This window comes from Epinephelus lanceolatus, chromosome 2 (assembly GCF_041903045.1).
Source record: "Epinephelus lanceolatus isolate andai-2023 chromosome 2, ASM4190304v1, whole genome shotgun sequence".
Classification (NCBI taxonomy): domain Eukaryota; kingdom Metazoa; phylum Chordata; class Actinopteri; order Perciformes; family Serranidae; genus Epinephelus; species Epinephelus lanceolatus.
Window position 1 is genome coordinate 6,322,499 of NC_135735.1, and position 19,278 is coordinate 6,341,776.

The following is a 19,278-nucleotide window of genomic DNA, read 5'->3' on the forward strand; positions in this document are numbered from 1 at the left end:
CTCTATAATCATCACTAATTAGACAGACCTGACAGAGACGGGCAGCGTGCTCCGACCAGGCTGTTGTTATCTCAGGGAGAATCACTCAGCTCACTACTGTCAATTTAATAACTTTCCAGTGACATGATCATTCATTACTGGGCTAGGTTATTGTAATGTAGTAAAAAAAAAAAATCCTCCCTTTGGATACTATGACTTGAAGATCTTACCAATCTCTGATGGTTTATACATTAATTATGCTGTGGGAGCTATAATTTATTTTTCAGTCCACCCACCAAATGACAGTTGTGACAGCTGATTTTTGAAGCCAGTGTACAGATACATCAAAATGCAGTTCCTCTTTAGGCCAGTGGGTTTTGGTTCGAAAAAATAATGTCCTAATAGACTTAAAAAAAAATCCATAAATTGTTATATTAAAGTGTACTTAGGGGATTTTGTGGCTTTAAGCAGTGAGGAACGCACTTTGCAGTGGGCTAAAACGTCTCCTTGTTAGAATTCCTCCAGTTTTCTTTGTTCAGGAGGTTTTTACTTGACTTGCACCGATTAATCGGCAGTGCTCGGAATCGGGCCGGTTTTCATGTGATTGGCTGTGACCTGCACCTGGCTGGTCAGTCTAAAATATGCCAATTTAAAACGCTGGTCAAATTTCCGCCACGCTGCCTGATTGACATCGTGTAACATCAGCAGCGCACACACACACGCACATGTGCAACTCGTGGCTTGGGCGATGTGAGGAAGTGAAACATGGGCAGCTTCTCACCTTAATCATTCACACACACACCAAAAGAGAGAAGGAGAAAGTTGTTAACTGTCCGTGTTATACTTAACTGCGGAGCTCTCACTGCTGCACTGTGCCGCTTGAAATTGACGAGGCGCGTGTCTGCGTGCCGAAGATGCGTGTGTCTGCACGCTTACTGGCGGGCGTGTTCCGAAGACCTGTGTGAAATTTTACACAGGAGATATTTTTACTTTTTTTGTCTATTCAAGAAATTACCTACAAATACTTTACACCAAGAATTATTACTTTATTTATCTATGTTTTTATTTATGTCTGCCCTTTTTACTATTTTAATACTGTACCTGAAGTTATATTTGAGTAAAAAGGAAAATGTTTCTTGACCTGTGTCACTTTTTTTTGTTTGTTTGAGATGATTATTGAAAAGCTGGTTGTATCTTGGTTAAAATGCAAATATAGAAAATATTTCAATATCTTGTGTGCTGTAAAGTGGTTTGAAAAAAAATGAAATCGGAATCTGCCAAAATTGGAATCTGCCATCCAAACACTCTGCAAAATCGGAAATCGGGATCGGCCCGAAAAATTGTAATCGGTGCAAGTCTGGTTTTTACCAGGAGCTGAACTGTCTGCAGAGGTCTCTTCCTCTCCAAAAAAACTGACCTGGTGATTTAAGCCAATTAAAAACACTGAATAAAGCAGTTTTACTTTACACATGTGAGTGGCCCTGTCTAGAGCCAGTGTTTGGTTTGTCTGTTCTGGGCTACTGTAGAAACATGGCGTTAAACATGGCGATCTCCATTAACAAGGACCTACTCCTTATGTAGATATAAACAGCTCATTTTAGGTCACAACAACACAACGATTATACACTTAAGAAAATTAACTTCCATTTCTGCCAGTAATCCTACATATTGGGCTTTTAAAGCTACATTAAGCACTGTTTTTGAGATGAACATTTAATGGTATGACTCACAGTGTCACACACCCTTTTGCCCAATCCAGATAAAAATAGAAATAACCAATACAGTAACAACTGCTGCAGCAGTCATAAATACATTTTAATTCGACTTCTTTTACAATCAATAGCGGAACAGAGAATAGTGCAGCCTTCAAACACACACACTTTACATATTGATTTCAGTTTCCAGTCATGCATTGACTGACTTGTCTGGAGTGCTTTTAATGTATGAGCCACACAGGCCCTCAGGTCCTCTGGTTCCAGCTTTGTAGTCGTTCTCAAGTGCAGGACAAAAACCTTTGGTGAGGCAGCTTTTAGCTTTCATGCACTGAGCTCTTGGAACAGTCCTCCTGAGAATGGTTGAGCGTGTTGATAACTTAACATATAATCCTGCAACTAACCTATTCTACCTGGCTTTGGCAAGAGGCGGGGTTCACCCTCAAACCAGGACACTTCTTCCTGTGAGGCAGCAGTGCTAATCACTGTGCCACCATGCTGCCTGCATATCTTTAAGCCTTAATAAAATGTAACCATGGGTGATTTATATAAAAATTCACCCCCGTACAGCTGTCATGAATGGTGAAACTAGCTCTTGAGTCCAAAACAGTTTTAGTACCAGGCTGTAAACATGTTAATTCCTGCTGTAAATTTGTACATTTTAACATGAGGGTCTGTGGGGATTGACTTGCTCTTGGAGCCAGCCTCAAGTGGCCATTAGAAGAACTGCAGTTTTTGGCACTCCTGTGTTGGCTTCATTTTTTAGCCCCAGAGGTTGCCACTTGGCAGCAGCAGACACAAAGTCACTTGGACTTGCCTCAGCAGTAATGGCGGCACCACTAGATAGTATAACACACAAAGCAGCACAGATTTGTCTATAAGAAATGTGTATTATGAAAGTTATTGCTAGCTGGCAGACTTTTCTTGCTAAGTAGTTTATCTTTACCTGCCTTTTCTGACAAATATAAAACAAACAAACAAACAAAAAAAGCAGCAAATTTCTTAAGAAACAGTTATCAAAACAAATTGAAATCAGACCAAATTTCTACCAAAATACTAACTTGCTTTACACTGCCTCGTTTAAATAAATCCTCCATCTGTTTGCGGCTCTCCTCCCACCTGTGCACTTTGCACTTGGCTCCAAAATACTGCTTGGCACACAGACGGGCAAGTTGCTTCTCAAGGTCAAGAAATACCAAACTTTCTAAGTGCTGCTTGCACTGGTCGTTGCACCGCCACAAAAACATTGCATCTAAGCAGGTTTCTAAGAGGGTTTTATTACGTATTCAGCCTGGCAGTTTTTCACTTACTCATTATCCATCAATTCAGCCACTGCATCTGTCTGTTTTTACTTCCAACTTGTAATTTCCAATTGGCCAGCGGACATTACACGGCATTAATAAGCAGCCACGGCCGTTAGTGTTGTGATTGTGTTGCTCTCCCCTCCGTCAGCTCATAGCCATTAACACACTGAATATTTAATCATGTAACTCTTCCTCTATTACTCCACCATTAATGTAGCCTACATTTCATATCTCTTCACATAAACTCTTACACATCCCACCAGCACTGTTGACATTCACCTCCACTTTATAGTTCAGGGTGGGGAGGAAATCCTTGGGAAGAGAAAAGCTAAATAATTTCTCCTCACTGCTCCGGGGCTTCATTAGCACCACTCATTAATTAAGGGGAATGTATTAGTCATGACTCCTACCAAAGCTTTTGCATATTAATGAGGAGTGTGTTTTAGTGAGTGTGTACTTTGTGAGCGGAGGCAGCCTTAGGCCAGGTCCTAACTGGCACTTAAAGACACAGACCATGGTTTGATATGAAAAGATACCTCCGCAGTGCAGCTGTGTTGTAAACCCCCCCCCCCCCCCCCCCCCCCCCCACACACACACACACACACACACACACACACACACACACACACAGCAGCATCAAAGGTTGCTTTGTAATGTATTGTTTATAATCATCTAAAATCATGTTGGATTCTCATTGGAGATGCATTAACTGCAGCTTAATCAGTTTGATAAGCTCAGCAGCAAAGCTTGAATTAAGAAACATGTTGCCAAAAATCAATTAATCCCTTATTTATAAGTAACAGAGAGAGATCCATGATTATTTTTTATGTTGTTTTAATTATGTTCTTTTTAAAAATGTATGAATCTGATTTCCCGTCTTCTGTATAGTGCTTTGCCTTTTATGAAGTGTAGTGATGGCCTCAGGTAAACTCCAGAGCAGCCTCATTAGGATCTTTCAATGTGGGGCTCATTAGTGGAACATGTTGTATGCTTTGTATGACATGTTGATTGTGGTGTGATTAGCGTCAGACTGATGTAGTGCTGAAGAGTGGACCTAAGGAAATCTGAGTTGATAGGAATCTGTCATTATTAATCCCTATTGATGACATGATAAACTCTTAGTAGGACATTATGAATCATAATCAGTATCACATGTCTGTAATCTTAGGAGTGGAGATAACGTATGCCTCACATTTTTAATAGAAGACATTCTGACATAAGTTTAAGACAAAATTAATGAATGCTGAATTCCATTTAGCTCCTGTTTAGCTGTTTTTACGGTCCTGGTATTGTGCATGCTGGCTCACTGTCACACTGTCATGGCTTACAGGGGCACTTGAATAGAGCAGAGCTGTCGTTAAAGGAACTCTATATGACATTCAGAGCACTGATAAAGCAGTAAACCAGGATTTGCTGTGTAAATACATGGTGGAATAATGGCGTCCCGAGTAAAGAATGACATCACGCCTCCATTTGTGTGTTGTAATCTGAGCTTCTGTTTTGTGGTTGTGGCCCGGCCACGCAAGCATATGAGGTTCTGTGTGTGTATCACACCTGCAAGCTAATCTCAACAACTCTGCACTGCGCTCATACTACAATTACGGCTGATAAAGCTGCCCTCAACAAAGGTGGCAGAAGCGTTATGACCACCCTCAGGTTCCTCCCCAGGTCATCGCTGTCAGCTCTGTTGGTACTGTTGCCGTTGTTAGCACTTTTCAGTACACTGCTGAACTTCCAGACCTCGTGGTCAACTGCTGTTGTATTTAAATGTGCTATATAAGTTAACTTGATTTGATTTTCGCACTGTTAGCACTGTTGGCTGCTAGCTGCCGGTTAAGTCACCTCCATGTTGAGAGCCGTGTGCAGGCAATCCTGGGCCAGACTCTGAGTTTTTTTCTGCTTTCAATGTGGCATAGAGCTCCTCTAATTTTACCAATAGCAACTGTGCTTTTCTTGTAAAGATAAAACAAAATGTCTGCTGACAAAAATGCCTATTGTTGGATTTTTAGGGAAGAGGTAGCCTCCATGCTGTGGATTTTGTGTTGTGGAACTCTTGAGCACAACTTAGCTTGTAGAATTCAAATAAAAGTGAAAAGAAGAACTCTGAGATGCCAAGTATCATGGAGGTACATATCATGTCTGTAGCTCTCCACGGGTCAACAGTGGAGTTAGCAGCAGGAATTTTACACTCCAGAGCTGAAGAATATGGGGAGATGATTTTAAAAGCTTGTATCTGCTCTTCCAACTTATCACTACTATCTGGCCATATTTTGGCATGATTTGATCACTGAAATCTAATCTCTCTGTAAAAGCCTTCATTCAGCCTGCTGCATGGACTTTTACAGCATTCTTAGTACACTCCAGCCTAATAGCTGAAACATGTGCAGGTTGTGTGAACATGATTTCATTATTTAGCATGGCTCACTACTGCAACTTATTGTAAATTTAAACTACAAACTTTTCCAAGCAACAATTTGGACTGCACGTGATAAGTTCTTGATACTCAGAAACACATTTTCAGTATAATATTCTTTGAACTTTCTCCAAGGCCCTCATCAGACGCAGCAAACTACCACAGTCGGAGTAAAGTCAAGGTTATTTGTCAAACATCTGGAAAGCAAAGCTAAAGCTACACTTCACCACCTGCATTTCTAAACCCAGCTCTTATTCCCTCTTGCCTCCAGCTTAATAGCAAACATATAAAAGTTAAGAAAGCGATTCATGATACCCAGCAGAATATAAAATAATGACCCTGAGCATGTACAGTGCATACAGCACTGTGTGGTGAACCACAGCGGTGTTACTGAGTCAGCATTTCATGAATGAAACAAAAATATGAAACAAATTTTCATAGCCTACCGCTGACCTTGCACTGTTTTCTATAATAAAATAGTCTCTCAGTTTTATGGTCTAAGAATCTATCCAGCCCGCGAAGTTCCTTTCAATCCAAGGAGAAGGAGAGAAGTGCCAAAATTGCCCTTGCGAGGTTTTACATGACATCAGTCCTACTCTTTGTCGTAAGCTGGAGCTGTAAACTTGTACTTTTGTTCAATCTTCATCGATCTTTGTCAGTCTGCTCAGAGAAGCTTTAGACACAGCACACGTGCATGGACAAGGACGTACCTAAAACTTAAGGTAACAGAACAATGATTCAGCCTTATAAAGTGCACTTCAGAAGTTACACAAATGTGTCTAACATTGGACTCTGAACATCTACAAGGTCTTCATCTTACAGCATTTTAAAGGGTATGTAACTAATATATTTTTTCAACCTGGGCCCTATTTTCTGATCTACTTTTGTCTAAATGAGTGATAGGATGTTCAATATTTGACATTTCTCCAGTACGAAGCTAGGCCCTACCTGCCTGCAGCCCGTGAGCGCGTGCTATATTAAATAATAGGGCACTCAGACAGTGTCAAACAACGTCAAAATACGTCCACTGAAAGTGAATTTTTTTCACACAGATAGGCTCAGATTGTTAGTATAATTATCCGACAACATAACGGAAAGGAGGAATGAACGTCTGTGTTTACCTTTAGCTGGATTCAGACATGTTCCTCTGCCTGTTGCTGCTCCCTCTCTCTCCTTGTCCGCTCTTCAATTTCAATGAGCTCTGCATCCGTGTACGTCTGTGTACTCCGTGTTCAAATAAATACGGGCGATCATCAAATTCAAATGGCTCATCCAGAGGTAACTTCCTGCAACATCTCAAATCTCGCGAGATGTGAGATTTCAGAGCCAGACTTTGACTCTCTCTAACTCTCTAACTCATCATTAGCAACAGGCAGAGGAACATGAAGACAACAGCAGATGAAGTGCTCATGTGGGTTGCAATATCATGGTATCCAGGAAGGTGCTCTTTGGTCAGGAAGTGTAGTACATCTTGAAAAAAACAAAATCCAAGGCAACTCTTCTCTGGTGCAAAAGTTAAAATGGCCTTTATTAAATGGCTAGTTCATGATGAACATTAAAATCACCAACATGTTTCGGCCATGCTCACTGGCCTTCATCAGGGCATGATGAAGGCCAGTGAGCATGAAGAGAAGAGTTGCCTTGGATTTTGTTTTTTCAAGAGGCAGAGGAACATGTCTGAATCCAGCTAAAGGTAAACACAGACATTCATTCCTCCTTTCCGTTATGTTGGCGGATAATTATACTAAGAATCCGAGCCTATCTGTGTGAAAAAAATGCACTTTTAGTGGACTTATTTTGACGTTGTTTGACGCTGTCTGAGTGCCCTATTATTTAATATAGCACGCGCTCACGGGCTGCAGGCAGGTCAGCCCTAGCTTCGTACTGGAGAAATGTCTCATATTGAACATCCTATCACTCATTTAGACAAAAGTAGATCGGAAAATAGGGCCCAGGTTGAAAAAAACATTAGTTCCCCTTTAAACTTCAGACACCCTGGAGCCTCCTCACATGCCTGCATGCAGACAGTGAAGGACTCTGGGGCCAAAAGTACCTAAACCATGATCCTGAATGCATCATACATTCATACAATTACTATTATTATTCACAATGACATTCAAACACTTTCATATTGATTAATGTTTTTTACACTACATCTGTAGTGTGATTGATGCAGTTTGTATTTCTATCTCTTTCTTTGTTAACTCATTTGATAGTTGTAATGTTAAATTATTTTTGATGAGTTTTAATAACTGGATAGGAATTAACTGTCCATTATTCACTCACTCTACAGCAGAAAATGGCACTTCAAAATATAAGCTCTGTGCTAGAAAGTCACTGTACTTCAAAATTAAGTGTGTTTTTTACTAAATTTGACACATTCACGAGTCACTTGCGGTCCATTCAGAATGGACCCACGGCCAACGTTTGGACCGGGACCCACCAGTTGGGAACCACTGCTCTAGTAGATTAAGAGTGATGTGATTTTGTGCTATTTTCCGTCTCTAGTGTCCTTTAAAGCTGTATTTGGTAACTTCTTAGATTCATGGTTGAGAAATCATGACCTTATAGTGAGCAGTTTCATGTAGGAACTATTTTCTTTCTACTGCTAGCTTACCTAGCATCACTGAGCTAGCTGACATTACAGCTCAGCTGAGGAGGAAGCTATTAATCTCTTGATGTCACGAGCCCGAGCCTCTTGTCCATGAGTAGATGTGTGCTTCCTTCTCTGCAGTGATACGGTTGGCAAAGAAAATCATTCCTACAAGAAACTGCTCACAGCAAGGTCTGTGGATTGCTGTTGAGTTTTCCAAATGTTTTTTTTTTTTTGGGAGCTTTGAGCACCACAAGCTGAACGCCGTCTTGATTCATTACATTTGAGAGAATGCAGACGTCTCCATGGCTGATATCTCCAACACTCGACAGCTTACATCAAACAATCTAGACTGATAAATAGTGCTACAGGTAAGAGGAAAAATACCTAAAAAGAAAATATGTATTTTTGATTTTGAGTTGAACTGTTTTTTTTAAGCAAGCATTTAACATCTGTTGAGTTAGTGATCTGTGAGCTTAAAGAAAACTCAAGTTGTTTACATGATTTTGTGAGTATTAAATGTTGATTTATTTCTTGATCTTGTGTCTCACAAGCACAAGTACCTGAGCCAACATCATTAGGCTAATTGATGCTGATGCTGAGCAATCAGTCAACACACCTGGCATGTATCAGCTGTCGCTCCCAACACCTCCACCACCTGATGGTTTTAAAGTAAAACTAGACTGGAAGAAACAGCTGTTCCTTTGTCATTGTTTGAAATAACCTTCATGTTACAGATTCATCTGAAATCAGTTTGGAAAGTGCCAAGCTGAACCGGTGTTTGGAGACATGGACGTTGAGAGAGCTGGCTGTTGACAGAAGAAAGCTCAGCTGTGACCTCATACTTTCAGACGGTCCTCTCATCGAGGAATTTCCATGGCTGCTCAGCTAAAAAAAAAAAAAAAAAAAAAAAAAAAAAAAGACCAATTTTCCCAATGACCTCTCCATCTTTCACACAACAAACACTCACATCCATTCTGACTGTGGAGTCTCTCTCCCTCCTATCTCTCCCTCAGAGCATGATGAGTGCGCCAGCGGCCAAAATTTGTGTGATGAGAACGCCATCTGCACCAACACCATCAGAGGACACCTGTGTACCTGCAAGCCGGGCTACGTGGGCAACGGCACCATCTGCAGAGGTAAGTTCCTGCTCTGGAACAGCCCTCCAGACACACTAACACACACAAATACCAAACCTTCCTCCACATTCTTTGATGGTAGCTGATCCTCTGCTCCGTAACATCATGGTCGGTGTGGTTCACTCCTCCTTCACATCAGCTAACCAGGCTGCAGCTGCCACAGAGATGATGAAAATTGATTCTGGACCAGTTTCAGCCTGTTTTTCCACATGTGTGCTTCCTCTCCTTCACTGCACACTCTGCTCCCTGTTGACCCGTTGCCCCGCCCAGGCGCCTCACCCGATTGGCCCTACAGTATCGTACAGATGGAGGGAGGACGGAGGGCGGAAATGAGAAATGTTTTTTGTGCAGTGTGTGTGGCTGTGTGGGTTGTTCATACAGCACTGAAAGTTGAACAATATATACACAAAAAGAAAATCTAATCTCTTTGTGAAAGCCTCCATTCAGCCTGCTGCACAGACCTTTTAGAGCATTCTTAGTACACTCCAGCCTAATAGCTAAAGCACTTGTGGGTTGTCATCTTTAGAAAATGAAAACAGAGACAGCCAGTGATTAAATCAAAGTGGAAAAGTGCCTCAATAAAAGAAAAGTAATAAATCCTGAAATGGATACTTAGCTCAACATAGCTCAGTAGGCACTAATTTGGCAAAGGTTTTTTTTAGACATCTAGGTAACATATCCTCTGTTTAAACGGCATTTTAATGACTATATTTCAATGCAGTTAAAAGTGCCACATCTAACTCTGAAGAAAGCTGTTTGATTGTTGAGTTTCATACCTCGGTTGTCAAATATGGGCACTTTGGGTTGGCGGTTTGGTCCAACTACCAACCCATAGCGTTGTTATGTGACAACCTGGGAATGAGACTCAGCAATGAACTATCCTTCTCTAGAGTTAAACACAGAACTTCTAACACCTGCTTTATGTTAAAATATAGCACACACCATACTGTATTCAAGATTTAGTATGTCATGATAACTTGTATTTTTCTGATCCGAATCAGTTATTTAATATTTCATATTGAGTTTTTTTTTTCCATATCAAGACCTGGGGCTGGGGAATATATCACTATTATGTTGAAATTATATTGATACTGTGCTATGATACTGGATATTGTCTTAGATTTTGGATATCATAATATTGTAAGTGTTGTCTTTTTGTGGTTTTAAATTGAATGGCACTAGTAAAAAAACGCTTAGTATTCTTTGACAGTAATTGGTAGTTACTAAAATGATCAGGCAGAGGGTACTGTCTGTAGCTCTGGTTGAGGGTGAGCGGCTGTCAGCAGTTTGTTGGACACAGGGAAACAGAGATCTGTGTGGGTACTTGAGACCCTAAAAAAGAGGTTGGATCACGAGGAGTACCACCAGTTGGTCCAGGAGCTTCTCCTCCATGATGGATGTTTCCAGACAGAATTTATTTATTTATTTAAGTTAGAAGGGACAGTGCACATTAATGAACATTTGCATGTAAATATGCCGGTTTATAGCCCCAGGCTAATTTTCATCCGTAGTCCCTTGGCAGGTTGATCTTACAGAGTAGTAAAAACTTTAGAAGAAAGGAAAGGAAGAAAAACATGTGATAGTGAATACATTAGATCAGGACGTAAAATTAACACCCGCCAAGTGCCAATGGCGGGTAAAAAAATTAGTTTGGCTTGTAAAACAAAAACACATACCCGCCAGTGGCCAATGGAAAATTTTGCACTGCATGAGGGTTTTTTATGTGCTTCGACTATTTCTGCCAGCTGTGTCAGGCTATTTTGACCCTCACGACTAATTGTACGTGTGCCAGGAACACATGACGTCAGCTACCGGAACTTGTTTCCCAGGCATTCTGTGGTAACTTCTGAGCAAGATGTGGCGACACATTCCTGGTGTGAAGTCACCGCAAGAAAAGAGGAAAAATGAAGATGAACATGTTGGACATGGACAAGAAGAACAGACAGTAAAACAAAGTACAAATGTCGCATGGCGTTTTATTGAAAAATGGAAACTAGACAAGGTTGGCCAGCCGCGGTCATGGTTGACCTACAACCCCCACACCAAGATGATGAGCTGCCGGAAGCACGCCAAAGAAACACAGAGGACAAGGTTGGATTTTCCTAAAGTTGGATTTTCATACTAAAAACGTAAGGTAATTACTTTTAGTCAAACAAAGCATGATTTTCTTATTTGGCTGGTGAAAAATATGTTTGGCCGGTAAATTTTTGGAGGTCACTAGCCAATGGCAGATGTGGTAAAAAGTTCATTTTACGCCCTGCATTAGATCACTGAGGACAAAAGGAGAAAAAAATACATACCTTATAAGCGAAAACATAACAACATGGTGTACAAACATCAAAAACTGGGGCCATTGAATTGAATGTCTGTCCAGTCCAGTGTATGAAATTGAGTCCAGATAAAGTGCTGTGTGCTGTGGTTATTGCATGATGCCCATAATTACGTATTTCATCTAAAGTGCAGATGCTGACATGAATATATAAACGCCAACAGTCATGAAGTACAGTTTGAGTCCATATAAAATACTGTACGTTTAAATTATTGCACAATGCCCATAAACCACAATTTTCAAGTATTTCCGCTATAAGTGCTAGTGCTGATACATAATTACACTGAACAAAAATTATAACCGCAACACTTTTGTTTTTGCTCCCATTTTTCATGAGCTGAACTCAAAGATCTAAAACATTTTCTATACACACAAAAGACCATTTCTCACAAATATTGTTCACAAATCTGTCTAAATCTGTGTTAGTGAGCACTTCTCCTTTGCCGAGATAATCCATCCCACCTCACAGGTGTGGCATATCAAGATGCTGATTAGACAGCATGAATATTGCACAGGTGTGCCTTAGGCTGGCCACAATAAAAGGCCACTCTGAAATGTACAGTTTTGCTTTATTGGGGGGGGGTCAGAAAACCAGTCAGTATCTGGAGTGACCACCATTTGCCTCACGCAGTGCAACACATCTCCTTCGCATAGAGTTGATCAGGTTGTTGATTGTGGCCTGTGGAATGTTGGTCCACTCCTCTTCAATGGCTGTGCGAAGTTGCTGGATATTGGCAGGAACTGGAACACGCTGTCGTATACGCCGATCCAGAGCATCCCAAACATGCTCAATGGGTGACATGTCCGGTGAGTATGCTGGCCATGCAAGAACTGGGATGTTTTCAGCTTCCAGGAATTGTGTACAGATCCTTGCAACATGTGGCTGTGCATTATCATGCTGCAACATGAGGTGATGGTCGTGGATGAATGGCACAACAATGGGCCTCAGGATCTCGTCACCGTATCTCTGTACATTCAAAATGCCATCAATAAAATGCACCTGTGTTCGCTGTCCATAACATACGCCTGCCCATACCATAACCCCACCGCCATGGGCCCATGGTGAAAACAGTGAAAACCGGGATTCATCCGTGAAGAGAACACCTCTCCAACGTGCCAGACGCCATCGAATGTGAGCATTTGCACACTCAAGTCAGTTACGACAACGAACTACAGTCAGGTCGAGACCCCAATGAGGACAACAAGCATGCAGATGAGCTTCCCTGAGACGGTTTCTGACAGTTTGTGCAGAAATTCTTTAGTTATGCAAACCGACTGTTGCAGCAGCTGTCCGGGTGGCTGGTCTCAGACGATCTTGGAGGTGAACATGCTGGATGTGGAGGTCCTGGGCTGGTGTGGTTACACGTGGTCTGCGGTTGTGAGGCCGGTTGGATGTACTGCCAAATTGTCTAAAACACCTTTGGAGACGGCTTATGGTAGAGAAATGAACATTCAATTCACGGGCAACAGCTCTGGTGGACATTCCTGCAGTCAGCATGCCAACTGCACGCTCCCTCAAAACTTGCGACATCTGTGGCATTGTGCTGTGTGATAAAACTGAACATTTTAGAGTGGCCTTTTATTGTGGCCAGCCTAAGGCACACCTGTGCAATAATCATGCTGTCTAATCAGCATCTTGATATGCCACACCTGTGAGGTGGGATGGATTATCTCGGCAAAGGAGAAGAGCTCACTAACAGAGATTTAGACAGATTTGTGAACAATATTTGTGAGAAATGGTCTTTTGTGTATATAGAAAATGTTTTAGATCTTTGAGTTCAGCTCATGAAAAATGGGAGCAAATACAAAAGTGCTGCGTTTATATTTTTGTTCAGTGTATCAATATAGACCAACAGTCGCATTTCACAAAGTGCTAAGTGCAGGTGATATTGCACTTTGCCCATGAAGTGCTACATGCTGGTACTTGAGTGAAGAATATACTACCTATGACTACATATCTGATTATTTCTGAGCCACACTTTTAAGTGACCCTTGAAAATAGCACAGCTGGAGCTTTCTCTCATTGAGGGTGGTAAGGTGTTCCATAAAGTGCTTCCTCTGAAAGACAGAGCATTTTGACCAAAGGTGGTACGTCTCAGTGGCACCTTGCAGTCACCTCTAACAGTGGCTCTAGTAGTTCGAGTTGAGGAGTTATCGATTGTCATTTGTTTAATGTGTTCAGACAGTGGCGGTGGAGCCAACCCATGTAAGACTTTATATATGAAACAGGCCACTCTGAATTTGGAATGCTCTGAAGCATGACTCGGGTGCTGTTTGGTAACCTGTTGTGTATCATTGGGTCGTATAGCTCTGGGTATCTCGCAACTGCTACCACCAGTTTCTCCTTCATTGTTTACCAACTCTCAAATCATCTGATTGGACAATGGCAAAAAAGTGGAGATGACGTGGGACGCTTTTCAGCTGTGAGTTGAAGGTTTTTTCAACTCAATGGGCAGAAAGCTTCATTCTCATTAAAACAATTGCAAAAAGTCGGCTTCAGTTGCTAAAACAGTTTCTGTGATCGGGGCATCAGACTGTTCTAGGTGTTCTATTATTTGCTTTTTTACTAACTCACTCGTAATATCCACCTTATTGATGATTCATTCAAAAATCTCATTGTGAAAGCATCAATAGTGAATCACACAATATCACAGCAATACAGATATTGAGGTATGTAGCCAAAGATTTTTGATTTTCTCCATATCACCCAGCCCCACCAAGACCAATATTATATTGATTAATTTCCTGCACAATATGTAATGTATAGGTCCTGTTTGTGCATGTGTGACTTTTGGACCTGTGTGTAATTGACAACAAGAGTGAAAAAATTGAATTTCCCTTCAGGGGGATTAATAAAGTATATTTAAAAAAAGAAAATACTGCACAATACACACAGAGGTCTGGCACATCATTCATATTTATCATTTGTGAACTTTCAGTTGAATTATGATTATTCTTGTACAAGATGTTATTGTTTGACCTTTTGGCTTTACATACTTGAATGGTTTTGCACACAATTCTGCTCTGTCTTTCTGATTAAGGGTTTTATTATCTTGTTAATTCTGAAAAACAAAAGCAAACATTTTCTTCTCAAGTGAATGAATCTTGCTTCCGTAGATTTGTGTGATGTAGGCTGAAGTTTACATTTTAAAGACCATTCATTGCATTGAGCATTGAATAGCAATATTTTATTTAATTTTTCTGAGTTTGAACTCCGTGTGTTATCTTTAACATTGTGATGACAACTACGTTAAAGCTATTTGAATTTGTCGTAACATTTTTTTGATGATCAAATCTCACCTTGTCCAGTTTCCCCCGTTTTTTTGTATAATAAGCCCATATATGTGGTGTTAAATCAACAGCAGGACTTGAGACCTGTGATGTACCTGTGAAATCACTGAAACAGTGCCGTGCAGGCAAAGGGAGCATAAAGCGACAGTTTTGGTATTTTAATAGAGTACAGTATTGCATGTTTGACACAGTGGCTTAGAAAATGTCGTGATTATAAATGAATCAAGTTTTGTATAATCCATACTGACCATTTCAAGGTTTCAGCTTTGGCAGAAGTTTCGAACATGCTGCCATAACTGTGCAACCTTGATTTGTTACTTCATTCAGTAGCTTGTCTCAATCGATGCAGATGTCTTGCCAATAAACATTGGCTTTTGGCCTGCATTAGCCATTTTCACTGGCTGGCCAATTCAGAAATGGCATCTTTAATAAACTCTGTGAGCACATGTTATTGAATGACAGATTTACAACAAGAGTAACTTATCGCTGTTTAATGATTTCCCGCTCAGGGGAAGCTGTTCTGTGTTTAACAACTCCTCTATTGAACTGAACAATAAAAGGAGAAATAAAAAAAAAGCCATTAACCTACATTTATGTTTGTTTACCAGTTACATGAAAAGCACTCTGGGAGTTTGAGTTGGCATTTGTTCGCAGTTCTGTGACCCTGTGTTTGTGTTAATGTGAATGAATATTCTTGAGGGCTGTGTAGCCGTTTACATGCCCTCTGACATTCTTAGGTGTGCATACGTACATGTCCACACACAACCTCCAGCTGTAGACTCTATGTACATGTGTTCACTCGACCGTGTGCTGGATGAACTATATTTAACTGTATATTTGAACTGAAAGCAGCCGCAGTGGGACAGTGGCTGCAGGTTCAGGGAAGATGAAGCAGGACAGTCGATAGCAGTGTATCTGGGGCCCTTATGGAATCTGAGGTGACTTGTTAGTGTGTTGGCAGCTTCTACAAGCTGGAGAAGCATCACGGATTGAGCTCCCTGAGTACAACAAATGTCCCTAGGGTCCATTATCACAGCTGCAGAAAGATCCAGGGAACCAGAGTCCCCTGTCCACCTGAGTATTAACAGCCATATTTACAGTAAAGCCAGTGAAGTGAAAAGAGGGAAAACACACAGTATGTATTCAACTGTCTAAAGCTCAGCCTTTAGCTAAGTAACCAGGACATTTGACGTCAAAAAAATCTTTTTTAAAAGACACCTGGCTAAAAAGGCACTATAACATGGCTAATGGGCTTATCTTCTGACAGTGGTATACATTTTGGATCCAGTTCCACATCAGCAAAATGCCTACAATTACCTTTGTTCATTAGCAGTGAGTACTGTATATTATAATCATTCAGGGTGCCATTTAGCCAAAGAGCAGATGTTAGAATCTGAATGTCACTCTCTGAGTTAATTACTGAATATGGCACCTGCTGTTTTTGACTTTTGTTGAAAGCTACAACTAAATATATAATCACTGAAGGACTGAAAGGATAAAGAGTTGGTCAGTAAATCGGATACTGGATTCCTAGTTGATAAAATGTTATTGAACCTCAACTCTGACCGTTATACAGCACTGGGGCGTAATCATGATACGCTTTGAGGGGTACAGGTACCCCGGAATATTCTTAAAGTATCTTCAGCTTTCAGCTGTTCCTCAAACTTCCCATCCAGTCTCGCCATGACATATTCAGTACGTTTACATGACGTTAGAGAAAACTGATTTATTGTGTTAGTGCGGGTAAAACCAGACTTTTAAAATACATGTAAACACGTTAGTCCGACTGAAATCCTACTAAATGCAATTGGGAGTGGAATTACACCTGCATATACACAGTCTGACCCAAGCTAGCTGAGGCACTCTGTGCATGCTCCACAGTTTCCTGTAAAGAGCTGTAAAGTTTTTCACCATGGTACCAGTTTGCCACCAGCTTACTGTAGCTAACTTGTTTGTCGATTGTTTGGTCTGTGATGTAATAGGTTAACCAGAAGAAGGTCCAATACTAACAAGCTGAAAGGGGGCACTCATCATAGTGGAGTCGGACATACTTCAGGCAATAAATTGATTCCCCTCTCGTGCTTGTAGACTGGGACAAGGACAGTATTCCAATTAAATGACCTAGAAGAGCCATAACCATTGCTTGACTTAACTGTGCATGTAAACCTACTGTCTGTGTCACAAAAAAGTGATGAAAATGACATAAAAATATCCAAGTATAAGTATGCCAAAGAAATGTCAGAAAGAAAATATAATACAGTATGTCATAAAAAAGTCATACCATTAAGTGTCACAAAAATGTCCTAAAAGGTTATTGTAGGTTGTAGCATATATAGACTATAAAATAATGGATGTAGCCACCATGACATCATCCACTGGTGTGTGGACTGACATGCTTAAGCTTCAAATTTGGCATTTAGGTGTCACCATCTTGTTTTTTGGGGGCCATAAGTGATCATATTTGGACGAGATGGTGGAGCTGTGAAGGAGTGAGGGGTGGATATGACACCTTGGGACACTATCAGTAAACAGCCTGTCAACTGAAATTGGCCCCGCCCTTGAATATGTGTAACTGTAAGCCTTAATAAAATGTAAAAGAGTTATAAAAAAAATTCATCCCCTGTACAGTTGTCGTGCTAGAAACAATGGTCAGTTAAGCTGTAAGTTTTAAAAAATTTCTCCTGGGGAGGATTCCTCTCAGACCTCCTCGGAGGGTCGGGTCACAGCAGGCTCACATTGAAAATGGTCCCCCCATTGGCAAATAGACGATTACGGCCCTGATACAGCGTATACAGTTGACGACCATCACAACTACAGCATTTAAACAAGCAGTCATGTTCCTCATGAGGTCTTTAATAGTGTGATTCAGTGGGATAACATCCATAGCACTAAAACACTGGCATTGTGAGCCAGTCTTCTCATATGTGCAACGTAAACTGTTGCAGTTTTGCCAATATAAAATATGAAATTAGTAAATTAGTAAAGCAATGCCACAATTCAGTCAGTGCTCAAAGAGTAGTGGTTTGATTTGCAGCCCTACTCACATCTAGTGATTAATTTGTAAATAAAGAGATCCCAAGAGCTCACGAGAAGCCCTTTCATGTAATTTCCATGACTGTGTGCTTATGCTTGGCTGCTGTCCAAGCGATGAGAGTATCATTAAGCTTAATGAGGCTTTGATTTTCCAAACTATACTTAAGCATGATTTCAATAAACTCCTAGCAAAATATGTTGCATCATGGGATATTAGTTGCTGTGACGGCGCCAACATCACTGATGAAACGAGCCCTTACAGGCAACCTTAGTTCTGGTTCAACCAACGCTAAACAACTGCAGCATGTGAGGCTGCGACTACATATTTGTTTTTTGTTTGTCTTCCTTTGATTTTTGTAAAACCCGGTGTTGTTCTGATGTGGTTAACAGCTGGCTTGGAAGTACCTGAAATTTCCAAATGAAAGTTCAAACCCAAAATTTGGTCCAGTAATTGCTGGGCTGAGCGTCTTTATGGTAATTTGATCATCATTTAACTTGTTTAACAGAGGTAAAAATTAAAAGACGATTAATTTTGACCCTGCCATGTTCCACCGTGATTTCTCACTCATTAAGTCATGTTCTGTATCCGCACTGCTGCTCATCACCGTGAAAATTAATAATGTTGTAATTAGAAGGACAGGACAGGGAAAAGCATGTCAGTCATACCAATGATTAGTGAAGGAAAAGTGTGTCATATGCTGCTGCAAGTGGCCTGCGTACCATATGTACATATATGTTGGTGTGTGAGTGTGTGTGTAAGAGAAAGACAGATGGACTGTGACTGAAAGAGGGAGAGGTGTTTAAAAAGGGGAGAACAGAGGGAAGACAGCAAGACACAAGGTAAATGCAAAACGACAATAGAGGAAAAGAGGCAGAAAACGACCGGAGGAAAAATAAGTAGGCGTATCCGACTGCACCCCCCCCCCCTATGATTAGGATGGGCGGCAGGTGGGAGGCAGGTCTAGTGAGAGATCAGTGCAATTTGCAAAGTGCCTTCCACATAATTTCTGCCTTTGGATTGTCTCCAGGCTCATGCTACTCACACACACACACACGCACACACACACACACACACACACACCCACACACACACACACATTTGCAGACAATATACAAGCTGACTGTAGTGCTACCTCCCCATTTTTCACTCTGGAAGTCACGGTCAATATGCAAATGACGGGATAGACCATCCAGAGAAGCGGATGTCTCAAACAATGTTTAGAATATGAATTACAGACATATAAATATATGGAAATTACAAAACGTGGTGGAAAGACTTCACTTTGGTCCATGCTGGAATATGAAATACACTATATGGTAAAAGGGACCCCAGGAGGCGTATGTAGGTGCCTGACCATAACACCCACACATAATTGCTGAATAGGGCTGCCCCCCACTGAGAATTGTCCTAGTCGACCAATAGTCGCCTGCATGTTTCCATGTTTACAGAGAAATACAAAACCGTACTAATGAACCTTCATTGAT

General features: G+C 40.9%; 1 protein-coding gene across 1 annotated transcript in view; it reads left to right on the forward strand.

Annotated features, from left to right (window-relative positions):
• The window catches only part of LOC117259899 (protein kinase C-binding protein NELL1-like), a 465,849-nt gene that overhangs the window by 344,875 nt on the left and 101,696 nt on the right, over positions 1–19,278 (forward strand). Inside the window, exon 14 of the mRNA XM_033631687.2 lies at positions 9,018–9,140. Coding sequence (XP_033487578.2) covers positions 9,018–9,140 — 123 coding nt within the window. The remainder of the gene's footprint in view (positions 1–9,017; positions 9,141–19,278) is intronic.